At 38.6% G+C, this 18,066-nt stretch overlaps 1 protein-coding gene across 4 annotated transcripts in view; it reads left to right on the forward strand.

Annotated features, from left to right (window-relative positions):
• taok1a (TAO kinase 1a) overlaps positions 1-18,066 on the forward strand; it is a 168,011-nt gene that overhangs the window by 95,199 nt on the left and 54,746 nt on the right. For all 4 annotated transcript variants that reach the window (XM_060848312.1, XM_060848314.1, XM_060848313.1 and 1 more), the window contains 2 exons: positions 12,701-12,802; positions 13,623-13,668. In XM_060848312.1, coding sequence (XP_060704295.1) covers positions 12,701-12,802; positions 13,623-13,668 — 148 coding nt within the window. The remainder of the gene's footprint in view (positions 1-12,700; positions 12,803-13,622; positions 13,669-18,066) is intronic.

Below are 18,066 nucleotides of genomic sequence, written 5' to 3' on the forward strand. Positions count from 1 at the left end.
TTTTACATCTGCCGGAGTCAGCAGATTTAGTTTGTAAGGTTGTAAAAGCAATAACCCCCAGCAATGCAATACAGCATTCAACTATCATTCTGGCATGTGAACTCAAATAAGGTGCTTGAAGCCATAATTTTCTGAAAAGGGTAAGTGTGTTGCTTGTGAGCTAAACTGATATAAGCAAAACTGACTTTTCTATGAAATGATTTAGTAAAAAATCTTAGAAATTGATAAAAGACTACTGAATCCAACAACTTCCTAAATCCATAATCCTAATTTTTGAGGCTCACTCTGCAATGCTGTAATCTTTTTGTTTTGTTTTCTACAGTTGTGTGGTCTTTCCATGTTATAAATTATTCATCCACTTCAAAGGAATGATGCATTGATGAATTGTGAATTTTAGGAGTAGATTTAATGTCCATCATGTATCAGGTTTTTTTGCATGAGACCCTCCAGAAAGAAGCATATTCATTTTTTATACCCTCCATTCAATTCTATTTCCATATATACATAAAATAATTTTCTAATACGTATGCTATTAGTAGTCTATTACAAAAAGTATGTATACATTATCTCCATGGGTACAAATAATTATCATTTGATGCCTGTGTTGCCTTGTGTAATTTTGTTTTTTTTTTGGAATTGGACATTGCTCACTTATTTGGACAATGTATTCTGCACCAAAGTAAACCTACCATGATTTACATAATTGCACCGTAACTGAGTTTACCTGTTTCAACCTCCATAATGTCACTCCAATTACCCTGGTCTCAGCTCAGACCCTCATTCATGCTTTTGTTACCTTTTAGACCTGACTACTGAGTCACAAAATTCTCCGTGGACTTGATTGTGTTGTTACCTGCTCAGGTGCTTTTTAATATGACTTTCCTTGGAGTAGCAACTGACCTGTCAAAACTACCACTGGGTGCTTTAGCTAAAATCAGAAACACAACCTGTGCTGAAAAATGAGAACGCATACTACAAATACATAGTTAAGCTTTGAATAAGTAAGTACATGGAAGTGAGATTTTGGCACAGCCTCCATCCAGCAAACTGACTGGGGAAGGGAGCAGAGATGAATATGCTCTTTGTCCAAGTCACAGCCCTTTAATTGATTCAGGTAGCAACATGCCTTTTGATTCAGAACTGTTATATATTAGTTATGTGTAGTTAGTGTTACGTTTCAGATCAATTTTATTAAATAAATAGTTTGAAAAGCTAAGTCAACGAGGTAAAGTTGGAAACCGTTTGATTCAAACATTTTGCACAGTGGGAAAATTAAGCTCTAATATAGCACTGTGATTAATACTAGTAACTGGTGGTGATGTTCCGAAAGGAACTTGTAACTCTTAAAAGCTATATTGAAAAAGCTGTGCAGAAGTGAGGTGAAAGACCATAGGAAGAAGTAATAAAATTAAAGCATTTTTCAAACTTCAGTTAGTAATTAAATTTTCATTTAATATTCAAGTTGACTTGAGCTAGTTAAGTGAGAACAAACTGTGCATATTTTAAATGTTTTTAGTTCAAATTTATACTTATTGTTGTTTGGAGAAGGCATTCACGAATTAAGAGGAATATAACTTCAGAACAGTTTTCTAAATGTATTCTGAAGCTGCATATTTTCAATATTTTAGCTGAATTTGATAATATTTTTCCTGTTCTTAGTAAAATCAACCAGCTTAGGTCATGACAATGTATTAACAAAGTATATACAAACCGCTTTTGAACAGCTATCATGTTAGTGCTGTATAATTCCATGTGTACATCTGAACATTAACATAACACACATATACGTTTTTAAAAGAAAAATGTGCTTTGCGTTTCCTGTTAATAACTCTTCCTGCAGCATTATTTTCTCTCAATAATGGGATTATCCATCCTTCATGTGTGCTTTGCCTGAAGGCAGGTCCTGGGCTGTTGTCTGACAGTACTTTATCCTGAGCTGCTTTTCTTGGCAGTTTCATCAGTGGTTTACTGTTGGCTGCCACAGTCAGGTGAAGGGGAGGAGGTAGGTCCTAAGTCTATCTTAGCCAGAACAGTAATCAAAGTTTGTGAGAAGATTTGTAGCTCGGGTGCTCGTTGTTGTATTTCTGTTCGCTGAGCTGGGAATTTGTGTTGCAGACGTTTCGTCCCCTGTCTAGGTGACATCCTCAGTGCTTGGGAGCCTCCTGTGAAGCGCTTCTGTCATCTTTCCTCCGGCATTTGTAGTGGTTTGAATCTGCCGCTTCCGGTTGTCAGTTCCAGCTGTCCGTTGCAGTGGTCGGTATATTGGGTCTAGGTCAATGTGCTTATTGATTGAATCTGTGGATGAGTGTCATGCCTCTAGGAATTCCCTGGCTGTTCTGTTTGGCTTGTCCTGTAGTAGTAGTGTTGTCCCAGTCGAATTCATGTTGCTTGTTATCTGCGTGTGTGGCTACTAAGGATAGCTGGTCATGTCGTTTTGTGGCTAGTTGGTGTTCATGGATGCGGATCGTTAGCTGTCTTCCTGTTTGTCCTATGTAGTGTTTTGTGCAGTCCTTACATGGGATTTTGTACACTAATTGGTTTTGCTCATGCTAGGTATCGGGTCCTTCGTTCTGGTGAGCTATTGTCTGAAAGTGGCTGTTGGTTTGTGTGCTGTTATGAGTCCTAGTGGTCGCAGTAGTCTGGCTGTCAGTTCGGAAATGCTCCTGATGTATGGTAGCGTGGCTAGTCCTTTGGGTTGCGGCATGTCCTCGTTCTGTTGTCTTTCCCTTAGGCATCTGTTGATGAAATTGCGTGGGTATCCATTTTTGGCGAATATACTGTATAGGTGTTCTTCTCCCTCTTTTTTGCAGTTCTGGTGTGCTGCAGTGTGTTGTGGCCCTTTTGAATATTGTCTTGATTAAACTTCTTTTGTGTGTGTTGGGGTGGTTGCTTTCGTAGTTCAGGACTTGGTCTGTGTGTGGGGGTTTCCTGTATACTTTTGTGGTGAATTCTCCGTCAATTAGTTCAGCAAACCAGCATAAAAATAACATGTTTTTCCAGTTATAAAATGGAAATTTCATTATTTAGATATATAATCCTATTGGAAGCCAGTTAGCATAGTTTGCTTGATGCTTCAGGCTAATACTACCAGCATGGGTTTGATTACTGTTCTTGTGGTTCTGGCAAGTGGGACTAGATTGGGTTGGGATATCTGGTCGGCATGGACGGGTTGGACCGAAGGGTCTGTTTCCATGCTGTACATCTCTATGACTCTGTAATATCTCAATTGTTCCCAAACATTTAGGGTTTATCCAATGTAGTCGAGAGAAAAAGACTAGCACTTATGCTATCACTTTATTGACCAATGTCATAGCACTTTACAGTCAGATTTTTTTTTTTGTTTTGTACTGTAGTCTCTTTTGCAATATGGAACTCTAAATAGGAGCAGTTTTAATATGTGATTTGTAAAATTCCTCAATGTAGCAATAGCATTTAACATAGCCAAATTGGACTTTTTTTCCGTCTGTCCCTACATATGTTTATTTGGATGCTTCAATATTATTTGAAGCAATGCTTTAAGACCACTTTCAAAATGTTTAGGATACTTAAATGTCAAATACTCATCAAACTAATGGGTTCAATCCCCATGGTACAGTATATAATTTAGTTTAATAAATGCTATTTTACCTATTCAGTCAACGTACGTCAAAACTCTGATGCCACACTGGACACATCGTGAATTCCCATATTGTTACAAAACAGCAGGAACAAAAAAAAATGTAAAACCGAAAGGAAAGTTATTTATTTAGGTTCTGTTTAAATAGAGAATGCATGGTCAAAAGCTAAGAAAGTTTCATTTCCTCACGCCTGAATATTTAGAACTTTGGTTCTTAGCTGTTAATCCTTCAACAACACAGAGAAATAATTTTTTTTCTATTCAATTCATTGAAGAAGTCTCTTAAAATGCTGGTCAGATTGTTTTACTTTCCATTCAAATTTTTCTGAAAAGGCCTGCGTTAGGGTATTTGTATTAATGCCTGGATTCCTGACAGTTTTGAGAAATTCCAGTCGTAACTAGTTATATTTCCTTTCTGACCATGTATAGCACAAGACAAATAATAATGACCTTGAGTTTCCAACGTTTTTGACAGTGAGCGATCAGAGGTAGCAATTGGTGAAATCATTTCATTTGATTAATTTTAACCTTATTATTCTTGTTCCAATGCTGGTAACCTATAAAACATTAAACCTCTTTGAAGAGATGAGACTGGACTTTTATATTGAGATCTGCATAATAACTAGTACTGAGCAATCTATCCTGTCTTAAACTATTATATTTATGGACATTTAAAAAAATCTAGTAATTAATTTAATAAGGTAGCTTTAAACTCAGCTTCTATATTCCTTCCATTTGTACATTTGAATCTTGAGCTTTTAATATTTTTATTAAAATGATTGTTAATACTTTTCATTTCTTGTTGGTTATTCATCTGAATTCTTTAACTTGTTTGATAGCTTAAATAGTTTGATAACAACACTAAGGTTTGATGCTAGCAATCCCCATTAAACAACACTAAAATTAAGCTCTTGTCATAGAGATCAGTGCACTTTTCTTCAAGGCTAGTAGCAAAGAACCTTGCTTTGCTGTAGACCGTACAGTCCTGGCCTATGTTGGAAATTTGTACAGTTGAGTTTAATCTTTCTTTAAAATCTTTCTTACATTTGACTTGCTGTTTGAGATGTCAGGAAGAATTTTATTATTGCAGTATTAAACTTTGCTGAAATAATTATCAAAAGCATTTTATTTAATCCATACTTGTGCCTACGTTTTATTCTGTTTTTCAAATCTAGTTAAACATTAGTTTTAAGAATTCATGTCGTTTGTTGCCACATCGATAACATTGTTCAGTGTTTCCTCATTCTCAGCTCATGCTTCTGAAAATCTCTCATCCACATCTTTCTTTACCTTAGGCTCAACCAATCCAACCTACTCTTTCTGGTCTTCCATGTTTGTACTCTGTAATCCAACAATATGCCTGTTTCTTTAACTTGCAACAAGGCATGTTCTCTGACTTGCATTGACTCTCAGTCGAGCAGGATCTTGATTTTTAAAATGCTCATCTTTGATTTCAAATCCCTCCGTGGCCTTGCCTCCTTATCTCTGCAATCAATAGCAACATCAAACCATCAGCGGTACCTGTACAGTTGTTAACTGTGACTTGTGCATTCGCATTTATTCCACCATTGTGACCATTTCTTCAGTTATCTTAGAGTCATAGTGATACACATCTAGGAAACAGACCCTCTAGTCCAACTTGTCTATGCCAACCAGATATCCAAAATACATCTAGTCCCATTTGCCAGCACTTGGCCCATATCCCTCTTAAACCCTTCCTATTCATATACCCATCCAGATGCCTTTTAAAATATTATAACTGTACCAGCTTTCATGACTACTTTTGGCAGTTCATTCCATGCACAGCATCTTCGGCGAGAAAAAGTTGCCCCTTAGTTCCCTTTTAAATCTTTCCCCTCTCACCTCACCGTAAACCTATACCCTCTGGTTTTCGACTTCGCTACCCTGCAGAAAAGACCCTATTTACCTTATCCATGCCTCTCATGATCTTGTAGTCACCCCTCAGTTTTCAACACTTTGGGGAAAATAGCCCCAGCCTATTCAGCCTCTCCCTATAGCTCAAACCCTCCATCCCTGGCAACATCCTTGTAAATATTTGCTGAACCCTTTCAAGTTTCACAACATCCTTCCTATAGCAGGGAGACCAGAATTTGCAAGTACTATTCAAAAAGTAGCCTAACCAATGTCCCGTACAGGCACAACATGACCTCCCAACTGCGACAGAATAATTTTAGTTATCTGAACTTTAATTATCCAAATTTTGGATAATCCGAACAAGATCTTGGAGTCCCATAAAATGTTACCAGTTTTCCGAACAAAATACTTCCTGCCCATCCTATTCGGATAAACACCTTCACTATCCTATCTACCTATGACTCCGCTTTCAAGGAACTATGAACCTGCACTCCAAGGTCTCTTCGTTCAGCAACACTCTCCAGGACCTTACTATTAAGTTTATAAGTCTGATTTGCCCCAATTTGCCCCAATAATCCATTTTGGCCCCAAGTTCTGAAATTCCTTCTTTTAAGGCACTCTTTAAATCTTCCCCTTTGGCCAAACTCTTGGTAATTCAAGCTAATGTTTCCTTTTGTGATTCATTATCTTTTTTTGTGTAATACTCCTGTGAAGCAATTTCAGACATTTCATTACACTAAAATCATTACGCAAGTGCAAGTTGTCATCACCTTTTTTGAATGAATGCTGGGTTTCGCTATCTATTTGCATATGGCGACCAAGTTTAGATAAATCGGCATTTCAAACAACTTTTCAACTGAAAGTTAAACCTTTACAGTCAAGAAGATCTGCTATAAAAGTTGAAAGTTAACACTACCTAAAGTTTTTAAGGATACGGAAGCAGTTAACATTGGACAAAATGCAGGAAAGATGGTGCAGAAAACAATTTGCAACAATGTAATGATTTCTAAAATCTGTGGAAGGAATGTACCAAATAATTTGTAGCATGTTATGCTTGCCATCTGACTTTTGACCTAAAGAGGTGTCACTAGTTGGGTTTGCTCTAGTACCATCATGTTAACCTTCGAATGAGCACTTTCATACTAACATTAATGTTTTTTGACTGTCACTGACATACCACTGTTGTGATATTGATCATAGCATCCATACAATAAGTAATGCACAGTGTCTCGCATGTTAAACTGTCGGCATGTTGAGAAATTGTTATGATATACATAACTAAGCTGAGAATTTGTAAAAGATTCTCAAATAAAGCACAACAAGCTTCACACATTAGTTTCAATGTTTTTAGATAATGCTTTAACATGGTAGTTAACTGATACTAAATGTTATATGCTGATTTTTACTTTTTGAGTTACTTGCAGCACCGATTCACACCAAAACAGTCCATTGTTGCTTGAGTACAACAGATGAACAAAACTCTGCGCCTGTGATAGTTGTCTTTTCAATTACAATAGCAGAATTCTTTCCCAGATTACTGTGGTATCCTTTGAGTAACAACCCTTACATCAGAATTTACATTTTGTGCCAAATTACTGCATGTGATCTGACAATAGACATAAAGGTTTTGTGGCAATAAGAAAAGCACGACTGAAATGTTCAAGTGGAAATTCATGCATGTTGAGTTCTAAAATTGTAAATTCTACTGTCGTAGCAAGTGATATTTTAAATTTTAATTGTGATAATTAATAGCTCTAATTTTTGAAAGTTATCAATAAATATTCAAGTGTGATGCTCACAGAAATATAGGGCTGAATTTTAACAAAACAGTTGGCTCACTGTCGATTTCAGGGAGTCATGAAAGGTTTCTCTCTGTGAACTTGGTTGATTTATTTTGTGCAATTCTGTGCTGCTTACTTCGTTGTGTATGAATTATGTATATTACACCTCTATGGCGTAAAACATGTGCAGTCATGCTCTCACCAGCAGTGGAAGCACTCGCCAGTGCCAGGACCTTCCAGGATTCATGCTACTGTGCTTCACACTATTGTGCTATATTTAAAGCCCAGCTGTGCACCAGGTCAAAGACTGTCATCCAGGAATTGCCCTTCACATTGCATATAGTAGGGCGGAAATGAAAAAGAAAAGCTTCGGAGAGCACGTAGTTGACCCACATGACTGTTCACTGGAAATAGAATTTCACAAGCAAAGTTGTATTGTCTTTCTGCATCATCATCTGTCTGACTGTCACAGTAACTATCGTTGCAGTAGCGACACTATACAGGCTACTTGTCCTTTACACCATACCATGTTAGAACCCTGTCTGAAGGAGTGCTCCTTTCCCTAACACCCAACATAGAATGCCAACTTGTCTTTGTTCTATTTGGGGACATCACATCTTGTAAAGCCTTCAAGCTGGGTTCAAACAGTTTTTAACATTAACTTTTAATTGAACAACAGGCATTGAGAAGAAACTACGAGCAAACTTACAGTCAATGTATGATCAATTCACCCAATTCTCATCTTTGGAAGCAGATGTCACAAGTCCTGACGGGCTTGTTAAGCCTGTTGCTGCACTATTTTCTAGCATGCTGAAGGTGGTGTCCCTCCTGCTGAGCATCCACGTCTTCGTCCTTGAAAGGTTTCTATCGCTCTCCCAGCTTTTAATTATCCTATCACATTTCCTCTTGCCTGCACTATTTGTGCAGAACACAACATGCTAGAATTATGTGGCACACTTTCTGAAGTGTACAGCAAGATTCTTCCACAAATTGATCAGAACATTGGCACTTCATCTTGAGGCTTTTCATCTGCTCCATAAATTTCCTGTGGCAGAATGGGCAACATTATATTTGAGAGTTCAGTCAGTCGGTTACATAATGGAGCCATCAAATCTGGTTCAAAGTTAACCCTTGTCCCCCAAGAACTTTCCTTGTAAGGCATCCAGCCCATGGAATGAAGTAGGAAGCTGACTTGTTAAGTATATATGGCTTTTCAGCAGCTTCCAGGGTATATGGTGCAGACCTTGAAGATAAAGTATCGATGATCACAGAGGATTTGCTGACCAAATGGAAAGCTTTTCTATTAATGAAATCTATGCTGTGATATCTATTATGGACCAGACCAAACCCCCTCCAAATATATGAGTATGATTGCCCAGACCCTAATATTTTCTTATTTTAAAGGCACGTGCCAGATGTTGGCGTTCCAGATCTAATTCAATTGATCAAATATTACCCTTGAAGCAAAATGGACTTTATTCATACACTAAATTAAAATACAACACAAGAAAGAAGAAAATGGAATTGTATAACTTAAATTTATTGCAGAACTTAATTGAATGCAGAGGAACCTCGATTATCCAAAGGACATGGACGATGAATATTTTGTTTGGTTAATCAAATGCCGGATAGCATAGTTAGCCAAACACCCAGACTTTGTAATCCGACATTTGGTTAATCGAACGCCAGCTAATCGAGGTTCCTCTGTAATAGATTTTTAAACTACTAAACAGTAACTGTTCCAATAGAGTAACATTCCATAAACATGCCCTGGGCACAGGCAAATTCAGAAAAATAGATTATTTCTCATGCAACTCTAGCAGCAGGAAGCGAACCTGCTTTTAGTTGCAAGAGAAAGGAAAACAGCTTCCACATCCAGCGTCAAGATCATAGAGCATCCGCTACTGAATAATAAATATCCTGGTTCTCTGGGAGTTTGACCGCATCCATTGAGGCTGCTTTTATTGGTCCAATCTTTCTTAAAAAGAAACCCAAGGCAACTCAAATATTTTCTTTGTTGGCTCTGTGTAGACTGCTCACCATAGTAGTCTCACATGGCACACTCAACACACTTTATTCATACACGATAGTCAAAATACAGACAAAAAAAGAAATAATTGGCATAGCAGTATCGAAACACTTTGCAAATTAATAAACTACTCATTAGCTGTTCCACTATAGTAGCATCCCATAAGTGCACCATTGGCAAAGACAAAGTCAGTAAAATAGGTTTCACATATGCAATTATAGCAGTGAGAAGAGAACCCAGCTTTTAGTTCTAACAAAGGGAGAAATTTAGTGGCTTTCACAAGCCCAACAGCTATCGATAGCTAAACAAAAAAGTTTTGTTTTTCTGGTAGGTTGACCACATCCATTTAGGCTGCTTTTGGTGTTCCAAATATGTTCAAAAAAACTAAGGGATTTGGACCGAAGGGTCTGTTTCCATGCTGTACATCTCTATGACAGTATAGACTGTTTACTTAATTGGTTTGAAGCTGAGCGCTTGATACCTCTGTCTCAACCTCTCCATTTTAAAAAAAAGTTGTACAAAATTCATCCCTTAAAGCCATGGTATCGTCACGTCTATCATGTACAAATCCTGTTTGTTTCAATAAGGTCGTGCCTCAATCATAGAAAAAGAGAAAATGTAAGGTGGAGTAGGCTATTCAGCCCTTCAAGCCTGTTCTGTCTTTCTGTATGATCATGGCTGACCATTCCCTGTTCCTGTCCTCATGCCCTGTGATCTAAGGACTATATCTAACTCCTTAATGACCTCAACTGCTTTTTCAGGCAGTGAATTTCACAGGCTCTCCGTTCTCTAGGTAAAGAAGTTTCTCCTCATGTCGGTCCTAAACTCCAATGAGTAAGCCAAACCTACTCAACCTGTCGTCGTAAGATGGTCTCTATCTACCGCCCCATTCCTGGAGCCAACCTCATGAGCCATCCCTAGATTGTATTCAGTACCAGTATATCTTTCCTTAGATAATAGGATAAAATGTAGTCTGACTGTTTCTTTATATAGTTTCAGCAAGACCACATTTTATCCTATTATCTAAGGAAAGATATACTGGTACTGAAGGCAATCTAGGGATGGCTCATGAGGTTGGCTCCATTCCCTTTGAAATAAAGGCCAACAGTTATTTTTCCAGCTGTATTACGCACTGACCTTGGATGCTAGCCTTTTGTGGTTTGTGCACAAGGACTCCGAAATCCAGCTGTGTTGCAGCTTTCTGCAGTCTTCCCCAATTTAAATAACATTCAGTATTCTATTCTTCCTGCCAAAATGTGTAATCTCAATTTTTTTCCCACATTATATTCATCTTCCAAGATTTTGCCTATTCACTTAACCTGTCTATATCCCCCTAAAGCAAGACTTTAATGACCTAGATTAGATTACAGTATGGAAACGAGCCATTTAGCCCAACAAGTCCACATTGACCCTCTGAAGAGTAAACCACCCAGACCCATTCCCCTACCCTATATTTACCCCTGACTAATGCACCTTCTACTATGGGCAGTTTAGCATGGCTAATTCACCTGACCTGTACATTTTTGGATTGTGGGAGGAAACCGGAGCACCAGGAGGAAACCCACGCAGACACACTGAGATTGTGCACACTCCCTTCAGACGGTCGCCTGAGGTGGGAATCAAATTCGGGTCCCTGGTGCTGAGAGGCAATAGGGCTAACCACTGAGCTACTGTACAATCCTCAATGTAAGTTTGAGCTGATTAAATAACAAAGATTTGTGCCATGTCAGTGTCTGAGATTCACTATTCCAACAAAGTCCAACAACCACCTCTTGGCTTTCCACAGCAATGCCATTTATGAATGCCTATCATTAACATAACTTGAAGCATAGCATAATTAAATTGAAAATTAGTTGAGAATTTGTTGCTATTCGTCCACTGTTGGTTTAAAATGCTGAAACTCACTAGCTACCAGCAATATGGATATAACTACACTTTGTAGATTACAGCTATTCAAAGTCTTACCATCACGCTCCAGGGCAAATAGAGATGGACAATAAATAGTGGTCTTTCTAGCAATGCCCACTGCCATAAATTAATTCCAAAAATAAATTGATGTTATGGTGCTCTTCTAGTACCCTGGCCAAATTTCCATCCCATGCTTTACCTAAATTTACAACCGTGATTACCAATTCAGAACACTTTTTTATCTACTGGGAGAGCTTTTTAAGATTGTATTGGGGATACTTTTTGGTTTTCAGGAAATACTTGAAAAAGTTGAGCTAGAAACTAACAATTTTGAAAATAAGGATTTTCAAATTCTGTCCAATTTCTGTTATCTTTCTCACCTTCTTAGGATCAAGGTCCATTGCTCTCGTGGTATGTAGGAACATCTCTGAACAGGTTGATTACAAACAATCTAAGGCTGTTGCGTGCATTGGAAGTGTCCCTATCCCGAGATCAGGAGGTTGATGTGGAAATATTTACCTCTAAGTTTGTTATTGGCATGGTGGACCTTGTCAGAAATATCAGCTTGTGTTACAGCAGAGTCTATTTACTCGGCTAATGACAATCACAGCTTAATCAAACAGTTGTTATACAGCAAGGAAAAAAAATAGGCCCTTGGTCCACTGTGTCAATGCTGACCAATAAGCACCAAACTACACTAAATCCCATTTACCCCATATGAATTCTAGCAAATTTAACTCATGCCTGAAACTGACAGTTTCCTGAAAGTGGTAGGGTTATTTCTCTGATAAATTAAATATGCTGGTGAGAATTCTAGGAAGAGGATAAGCTAACACTGATCCTTATCACCTAAGCCAGGAACCCCAGTTCAAGTCCTATCTCCTGTATCGATGTGCATTAACGTTTCTGAGCAAGTTAATTGAAAAATCTTTAATATTTAATTTAGAGGCAAATTGTGAACAGAAAGCAAAATGAGTGCAAAAGGAAGATGAGAATCAGAAAGGAAGATGAGAATCGTGAGACATATAAAAGACAAATTAAAAGCTTTTAAAAGAAAATTCAAGAACAATTCAAATATGAAGTGAAACCTCACATTCCTAAAAGTTGTTACAGTGCCAGAAAAATTACTGGTAATAATTGAAGTGACCATAAAGTTAAAATTCACTTTATGAAAACGGGCAAACTCTTTCACTTCTGGCAGGCTTAGTGAGTGTCTTGTTGCTAAGTACCGGAACTTTCAGTTTTATGTGATCCCATGACGAGATACCGATATCATGAACCTTCCGGAAAATGAGAACTTCTTGATTTTTGCATTTCATTGCATGTATGACTTTTCTGAAGTGGCTGACATATTTACTAATGTTGTTAACATTTTTGCGAGTATTGTTATTGTGAAACTTATTGCAATATCTTTTATCCTTTTGGGTGTCTTTTCAACTAATTTCAAATATTGTTTCAACTTTGATAAATAATTACAAACATTTCTTACAGAAATGGCAGGATATTATCAAAGAAGTCAAATTTCTACAGAAGTTACGACATCCAAATAGTATTGAATACAAAGGTTGCTATCTGAGGGAACATACCGCCTGGGTAAGAAACTTACTTACTGTACCAATATGTGAACTGACTGCACACAACTGTGTATATTAATGAAGTATCTAAGAGACTCAGTCATTTGTCCGGAATGTAGTTTCAGCCTTTTCTTTTTTGAGGATGGCTGTGTGTGTGTGTGTGTGTGTGTGTGTGTGGTGGTTCAGGCAGACTCTTAAATTGGCTACAATTATGAAATGACTAGATTAGGTTCTCTACAACGTGGAAACAGGCCCTTCGGCTCAACAAGTTCACACCACCTCTCCGAAGGGAAACCCACCCAGACCCATTCCCCTACCCTATATTTACCCCTGACTAATGCACCTAACACTATGGGCAATTTAGCATGCCCAATTCACCTGACCTGCACATCTTTGGATTGTGTGAGGAAACCAGAGCACCCAGAAGAAACCCCAGCAAACACTGGGAAAATGTGCAAACTCCACACAGACAGGCGGGAATCGAACCCAGGTCCCTGGTGCTGTGAGGCAGCAGTGCTAACCACTAAGACACCGTGCTACCCCTTTTGTTTGTTCATAAAGGCAAACATTGAAATGGTTAATACAAAAAATTTCTTTGCATAGATCTCCTTAACCAGTTTGTTTTTTGTTACTGTGTTCAAGATGAAACTTTTTACTTGTTCAATAACACTCCAGCGTGATAATTTTCAAATGATGGAAATAAAAGATCATTTACTTTTCATCAAATATATATCCAGTGTATATTTGTGTTTATTTTAGCTGCTGCAGTACATTTTTTCTAATATGAGATTGTAAATATATAGAGATTGTAGTTTTATCAGCTGGTTTTCTTTTTACAGCTGGTCATGGAGTATTGCTTAGGGTCAGCTTCAGATCTTCTGGAAGGTAAAAATGTTCTATTGTCTACTTAGAAGTTGATCTTTTCAAATATGTACACAAACATTTTGTATAATATTGGATAATCGACAATTTTTCAATTGCTATACATTAAATAAAGCCTAGCAAAGATTGCTTGATGGGCTGATCCTCAGATTTATTATGATTTAAATTGATCAAATTTAACAAATCTGTTGTTGTTCAACACTTTGAAATTGTATTTCAAAACACTGAATTCAGTATGCCAAAGTATTGTCTGTGCAATGACATTACATAATTATAGTGATTTAAAGATTTTGAAGTTTTAAAGAATGTTGAAGTCGGGACTTGCTACCAGCATTTTTCAGAACTGGGATACCAAATTTACCATATCTTATTGATTTCAAAGATATTCAAGGACTCTGCTTCCATTGCCTTTTGAAGTAAAAGTTCCAAAGTTACTCAAACCATTAAAGGCAAACATTTATTCTCCTTGATGTTTTAAGTGGGCAACTCCTTATTTTTAAACAGCAACGGCCAGTTCTAGCTTTTCTGACAAGAGGGAATCTCTTTCCATGTCCACCCTATAAGGACCTGTCAAGGAACTTGCATGTTTCAGTCTGGTTGTCTTAGCTCCAGGGGTGCAAGCTCACCCTGTCCAATCTTTGTTCATAAGACAGCCTGACTAGTCCAGCTAACATCTCCTAAAAACCGAAAGAACCACTGATGCTTGAAATCAGAAACAAAAACAAACATTGCTGGAAAAGCTCAGCAGGTCTAGCAGCATCAGTGGAAAGAAATCAGAATTAATGTTCAATCGCCCTTCATCAGAATTGATAGTAGCTAGAAAAATGTGAAAAATCACAACACACAAGTTAAAGTCCAACAGGTTTATTTGGAAGCATTAACTTTCGGAGCGCTGCTCCTTCATCATGTGGTTGCAGTGAAGGATGAAGGAATAGTGCTCCGAAAGCTAGTGCTTCCAAATAAACCTGTTGGACTATAACCTGATGTTGTGCGATCTTTAATTTTGTACACCCCAGTCTGACACCGGCACCTCCAAATTAGGAAAATGTTGGCTTTTTATGCAGAAAGTAGGGTGGGATGGAGGAGATAAGGAATAAATGATAGGTGTCAATAGAGCCCAATGTAAGAGAAGACCAGTTGGGTAGACAAAGCGGTGGAGATCAACCTAGGAGAATGAATAGTTACAATGGTGATTATTAGTGGCTAGCAATGAGCAGTGTGTAATAGCAGACCATGTTATAATAGTGTGTGTGAGGGTTGTGGTAAGGACATGGAGAAGGTGCCTCAAACCTTAAAATTGTTGAACTTGTTATTGAGTCCAGAAGGCTGTAGAGTTCCCAAGCAGAAAATGAGGTGCCATTCTTCTAGCTCATGCTGAGCTTCAGTGGAGCTTTGCAACAAGCCTGAAACAGATGTTCGGTGGTGAACATGGTATGTTGAGGAGGCAGACAACTGGAAGCTTAGGATCTTTTTTGCAAATGATGACCTGTACGTTGAGAAAAATCAATTTCTCTCCCCCTTTCACCAATTCCAACCAATCTCTTGAACTAACTGCGCTCTGTGCTGTCACATCCAATCCTGACTTTGTAATTAAACCTGCTGTCAAGGGTGGTGCTGTTGTTTGGCAGGCCGAGTGTCAGCGCTTCAATACCACCTTCTATTTCCCCTGGACCATGACCCCACCATTGAACATAAGATCATTGTGTCTACTACAGTCACTAATCTCATGTCATCTGGTGATCTCTTCCCTCACTGCCTTGAAGCTCATAGTTTCTCAACCCACACAGCTTGCTTCTATCTCCTTCCCAAAATCTGCAAACAGGACTGCTCAGGCAGACCCATTGTTTCTGCCTGCTCCTGCCCTACAGAATTCCGACCTCAATTTGATTTTATTCTCCCCTTGTCCAATTCCTTCCCACTTATGTCTAACGCTTTACGTCAGTTTCAGAATTTTCATTTTAAGGGGTCCAGCTGCTGTTTCCTTAACATGGATGTGCAATCCCTTTACACATCCACTCCCCCTTCAGGATGGTCTCTGGGCAGTCTGCTTCTTCCTGGAATAAACGCCTGAGCCTCCCCCATCCACCACCACCCTCCTCCGCTGAGCTCATCCTCACCCTCAACATTTTCTCACTTAACGCCTCTCACTCTCTTCAGATCAGAGAGGTAGCCATAAGTACCTGCATGGGCCCCAGTTATGCATGTCTCATTATGGGTACGTGGAACATTCCTTGTTCCGGTCCTAGTCCGGCACCCATCATTCCACTTTTTGTCCAGAATTGGAATGGTTTATCAGTTTCACTTCCAATTTTCACTCTGTTCTCACCTTCATCTGGTCCATCTGACTCCTCCTTTCCCCCTCAACATCTCTGTTTTCGTTTCTATGGATAGGCTGGTCACCAATATTCACTACAAACCAGCTGACTCTCACCATTACCTTGATTCTACATTCTCACCCTGCTTCTTGTAAAGACTCCCAGTACTTCTGTCTCCCTCATCTTTGTTCTGTTGATGCCAACTTCGACAAGGGGGTCTCTGGAATATCCTCCATCTTCTTCATCTGAGGATTCCCCAGCACAGTAGTTGATAGGGTCCTCAGACTGGTCTGACCCATTTCCTGCATATCAGCCTCCATCTCCTCTCTCCCTTCCACAGCAGTCCTTGTCCTCACCTACCATCACACCAGCATCCACTTCCAGAGGATCATTACCTAACATTTCCTCCACCTCCCAACAGGATGCCATCATGAGACAAATATTCCCCTCCCCTTCCTTGTTATTCTTCCACAAGCACTGTTTCCTCTAGAACACCCTGGTCCACTCTTCCTTCATTCCCAGCAGCTCTTTGACATCTTTCCTTGCAGCTGCTGATGGTGTAGAACTTGCCCTTTAACTTCATTCCTTCTCAGTATCCAAGGGCCCAAACATGCCTTGTAGGTGAAGCAGTGCTTTATCTGCACTTCACTCAGTGTAGTCTACTGCATTTACTTCTCATAATGCGGTCTTCTGTACATTGGGAAACTAAGCGTAGAATGGGTGACTACTTCACAGAACACCTACGCTTTGTCTGCAAAGAAACACCCTGAACTTCGAGTTGCCTGACACTTCAACACCAATTTGTTCCCTGGCTAGTATCTGTCTTTAGGAAATGGGATCTGAGTTTTCTTGAGCTGGGAAGAATGAGAGGTTATATGGGGTGGATATTGAGAGATGCTTGCCCGAGTTGGTGACTGTAAACTGTCATGATAAGCAACAGGTTACTTAACACTGGAACTTTCTCTGAAGAATTTTCTACCCCAGAAGGTAGAAAGTAGAAGATCAATCATTAAACAGGTTCAAGACAAAAATTAATAGGCTCCTGGAGACCAATGTCACTAAAGGGATAAGGTGTTGGCACATGAAAATAACATTGAGGAGATGATCGGTCATGTTCTCGAGTGATAGGGCAAGCATGGTGAGCTGAATGGTGTATTCTTTCTATTTGCCTTTACACATCTGACTTATTTCCAACCCATGAATTGTCACCATCCCTGTCTGACAAGTTCCATTGTTTCTTCCTTTATACTACATTTTGCATGTGATCGTTGTTTTGAGGGCCTGAATGTTCCACCCACAAGTGACTTCTTGCCTTTATCATTTCCCTACCCAAAATGCTTCTCCATCCTGGTTTTGCTGAACTTGAATCATCCAGCTCTTTTGTGCTAAAAACACTATGATTATTTAAGAGAACCAGACCACCAAATTTCCTTGCTTCCTGTCCTTCCTAAATTCATGTACCTTTTAATGTTAAGATCAAAATCAGTGATCCTGTAGCCATGCCTCTGCAATAGCTTTCAGATTATACTATGTATTTCTCTTTATCAGTTCATCTGTTGTTTTGAATCCTGCATGCACTCAGATACAGAGCCTTTAGTTTTGATGGTTTATTATTTTTATAGCCTCTTGTCTTATCTATTTATTTTCTCTTAGATTTGCATTCTGTATCCCTTCTGTCATGATTTGTTTCAGTTTCCATATTGTTGCCATTCTGTGTCTGACCTTGTCTGTACTGTTTGATTTATCACACCATCTCATATGAAACCTTTAACATTTTAATTCAATAAAAATGTTTGTACCAAGAAAATTTGATTCTGATCCATTCATTCCATTTGACAATTATTTTAATTGTTTTGATGTATTCCACCAATGTGAAAAATTCCACTGTTCCTCACTCCATCTTCTCCAGAAAATCAAAACCATTTGTATGCTGGTTGCATGGTTTTCATAGTAAAATAATAGCTGAAACATAGCTCCATTTGTCTTGCTTTAATACTTTGTTAATGCTTTGTTTCAAACATATGCATTTAGACTGTTCCTTTTCCTAACTTACCGTGGGCCTTGCTCATGATTATATAAATCCTTA

This window comes from Hemiscyllium ocellatum, chromosome 31 (assembly GCF_020745735.1).
Source record: "Hemiscyllium ocellatum isolate sHemOce1 chromosome 31, sHemOce1.pat.X.cur, whole genome shotgun sequence".
Lineage (NCBI taxonomy): Eukaryota > Metazoa > Chordata > Chondrichthyes > Orectolobiformes > Hemiscylliidae > Hemiscyllium > Hemiscyllium ocellatum.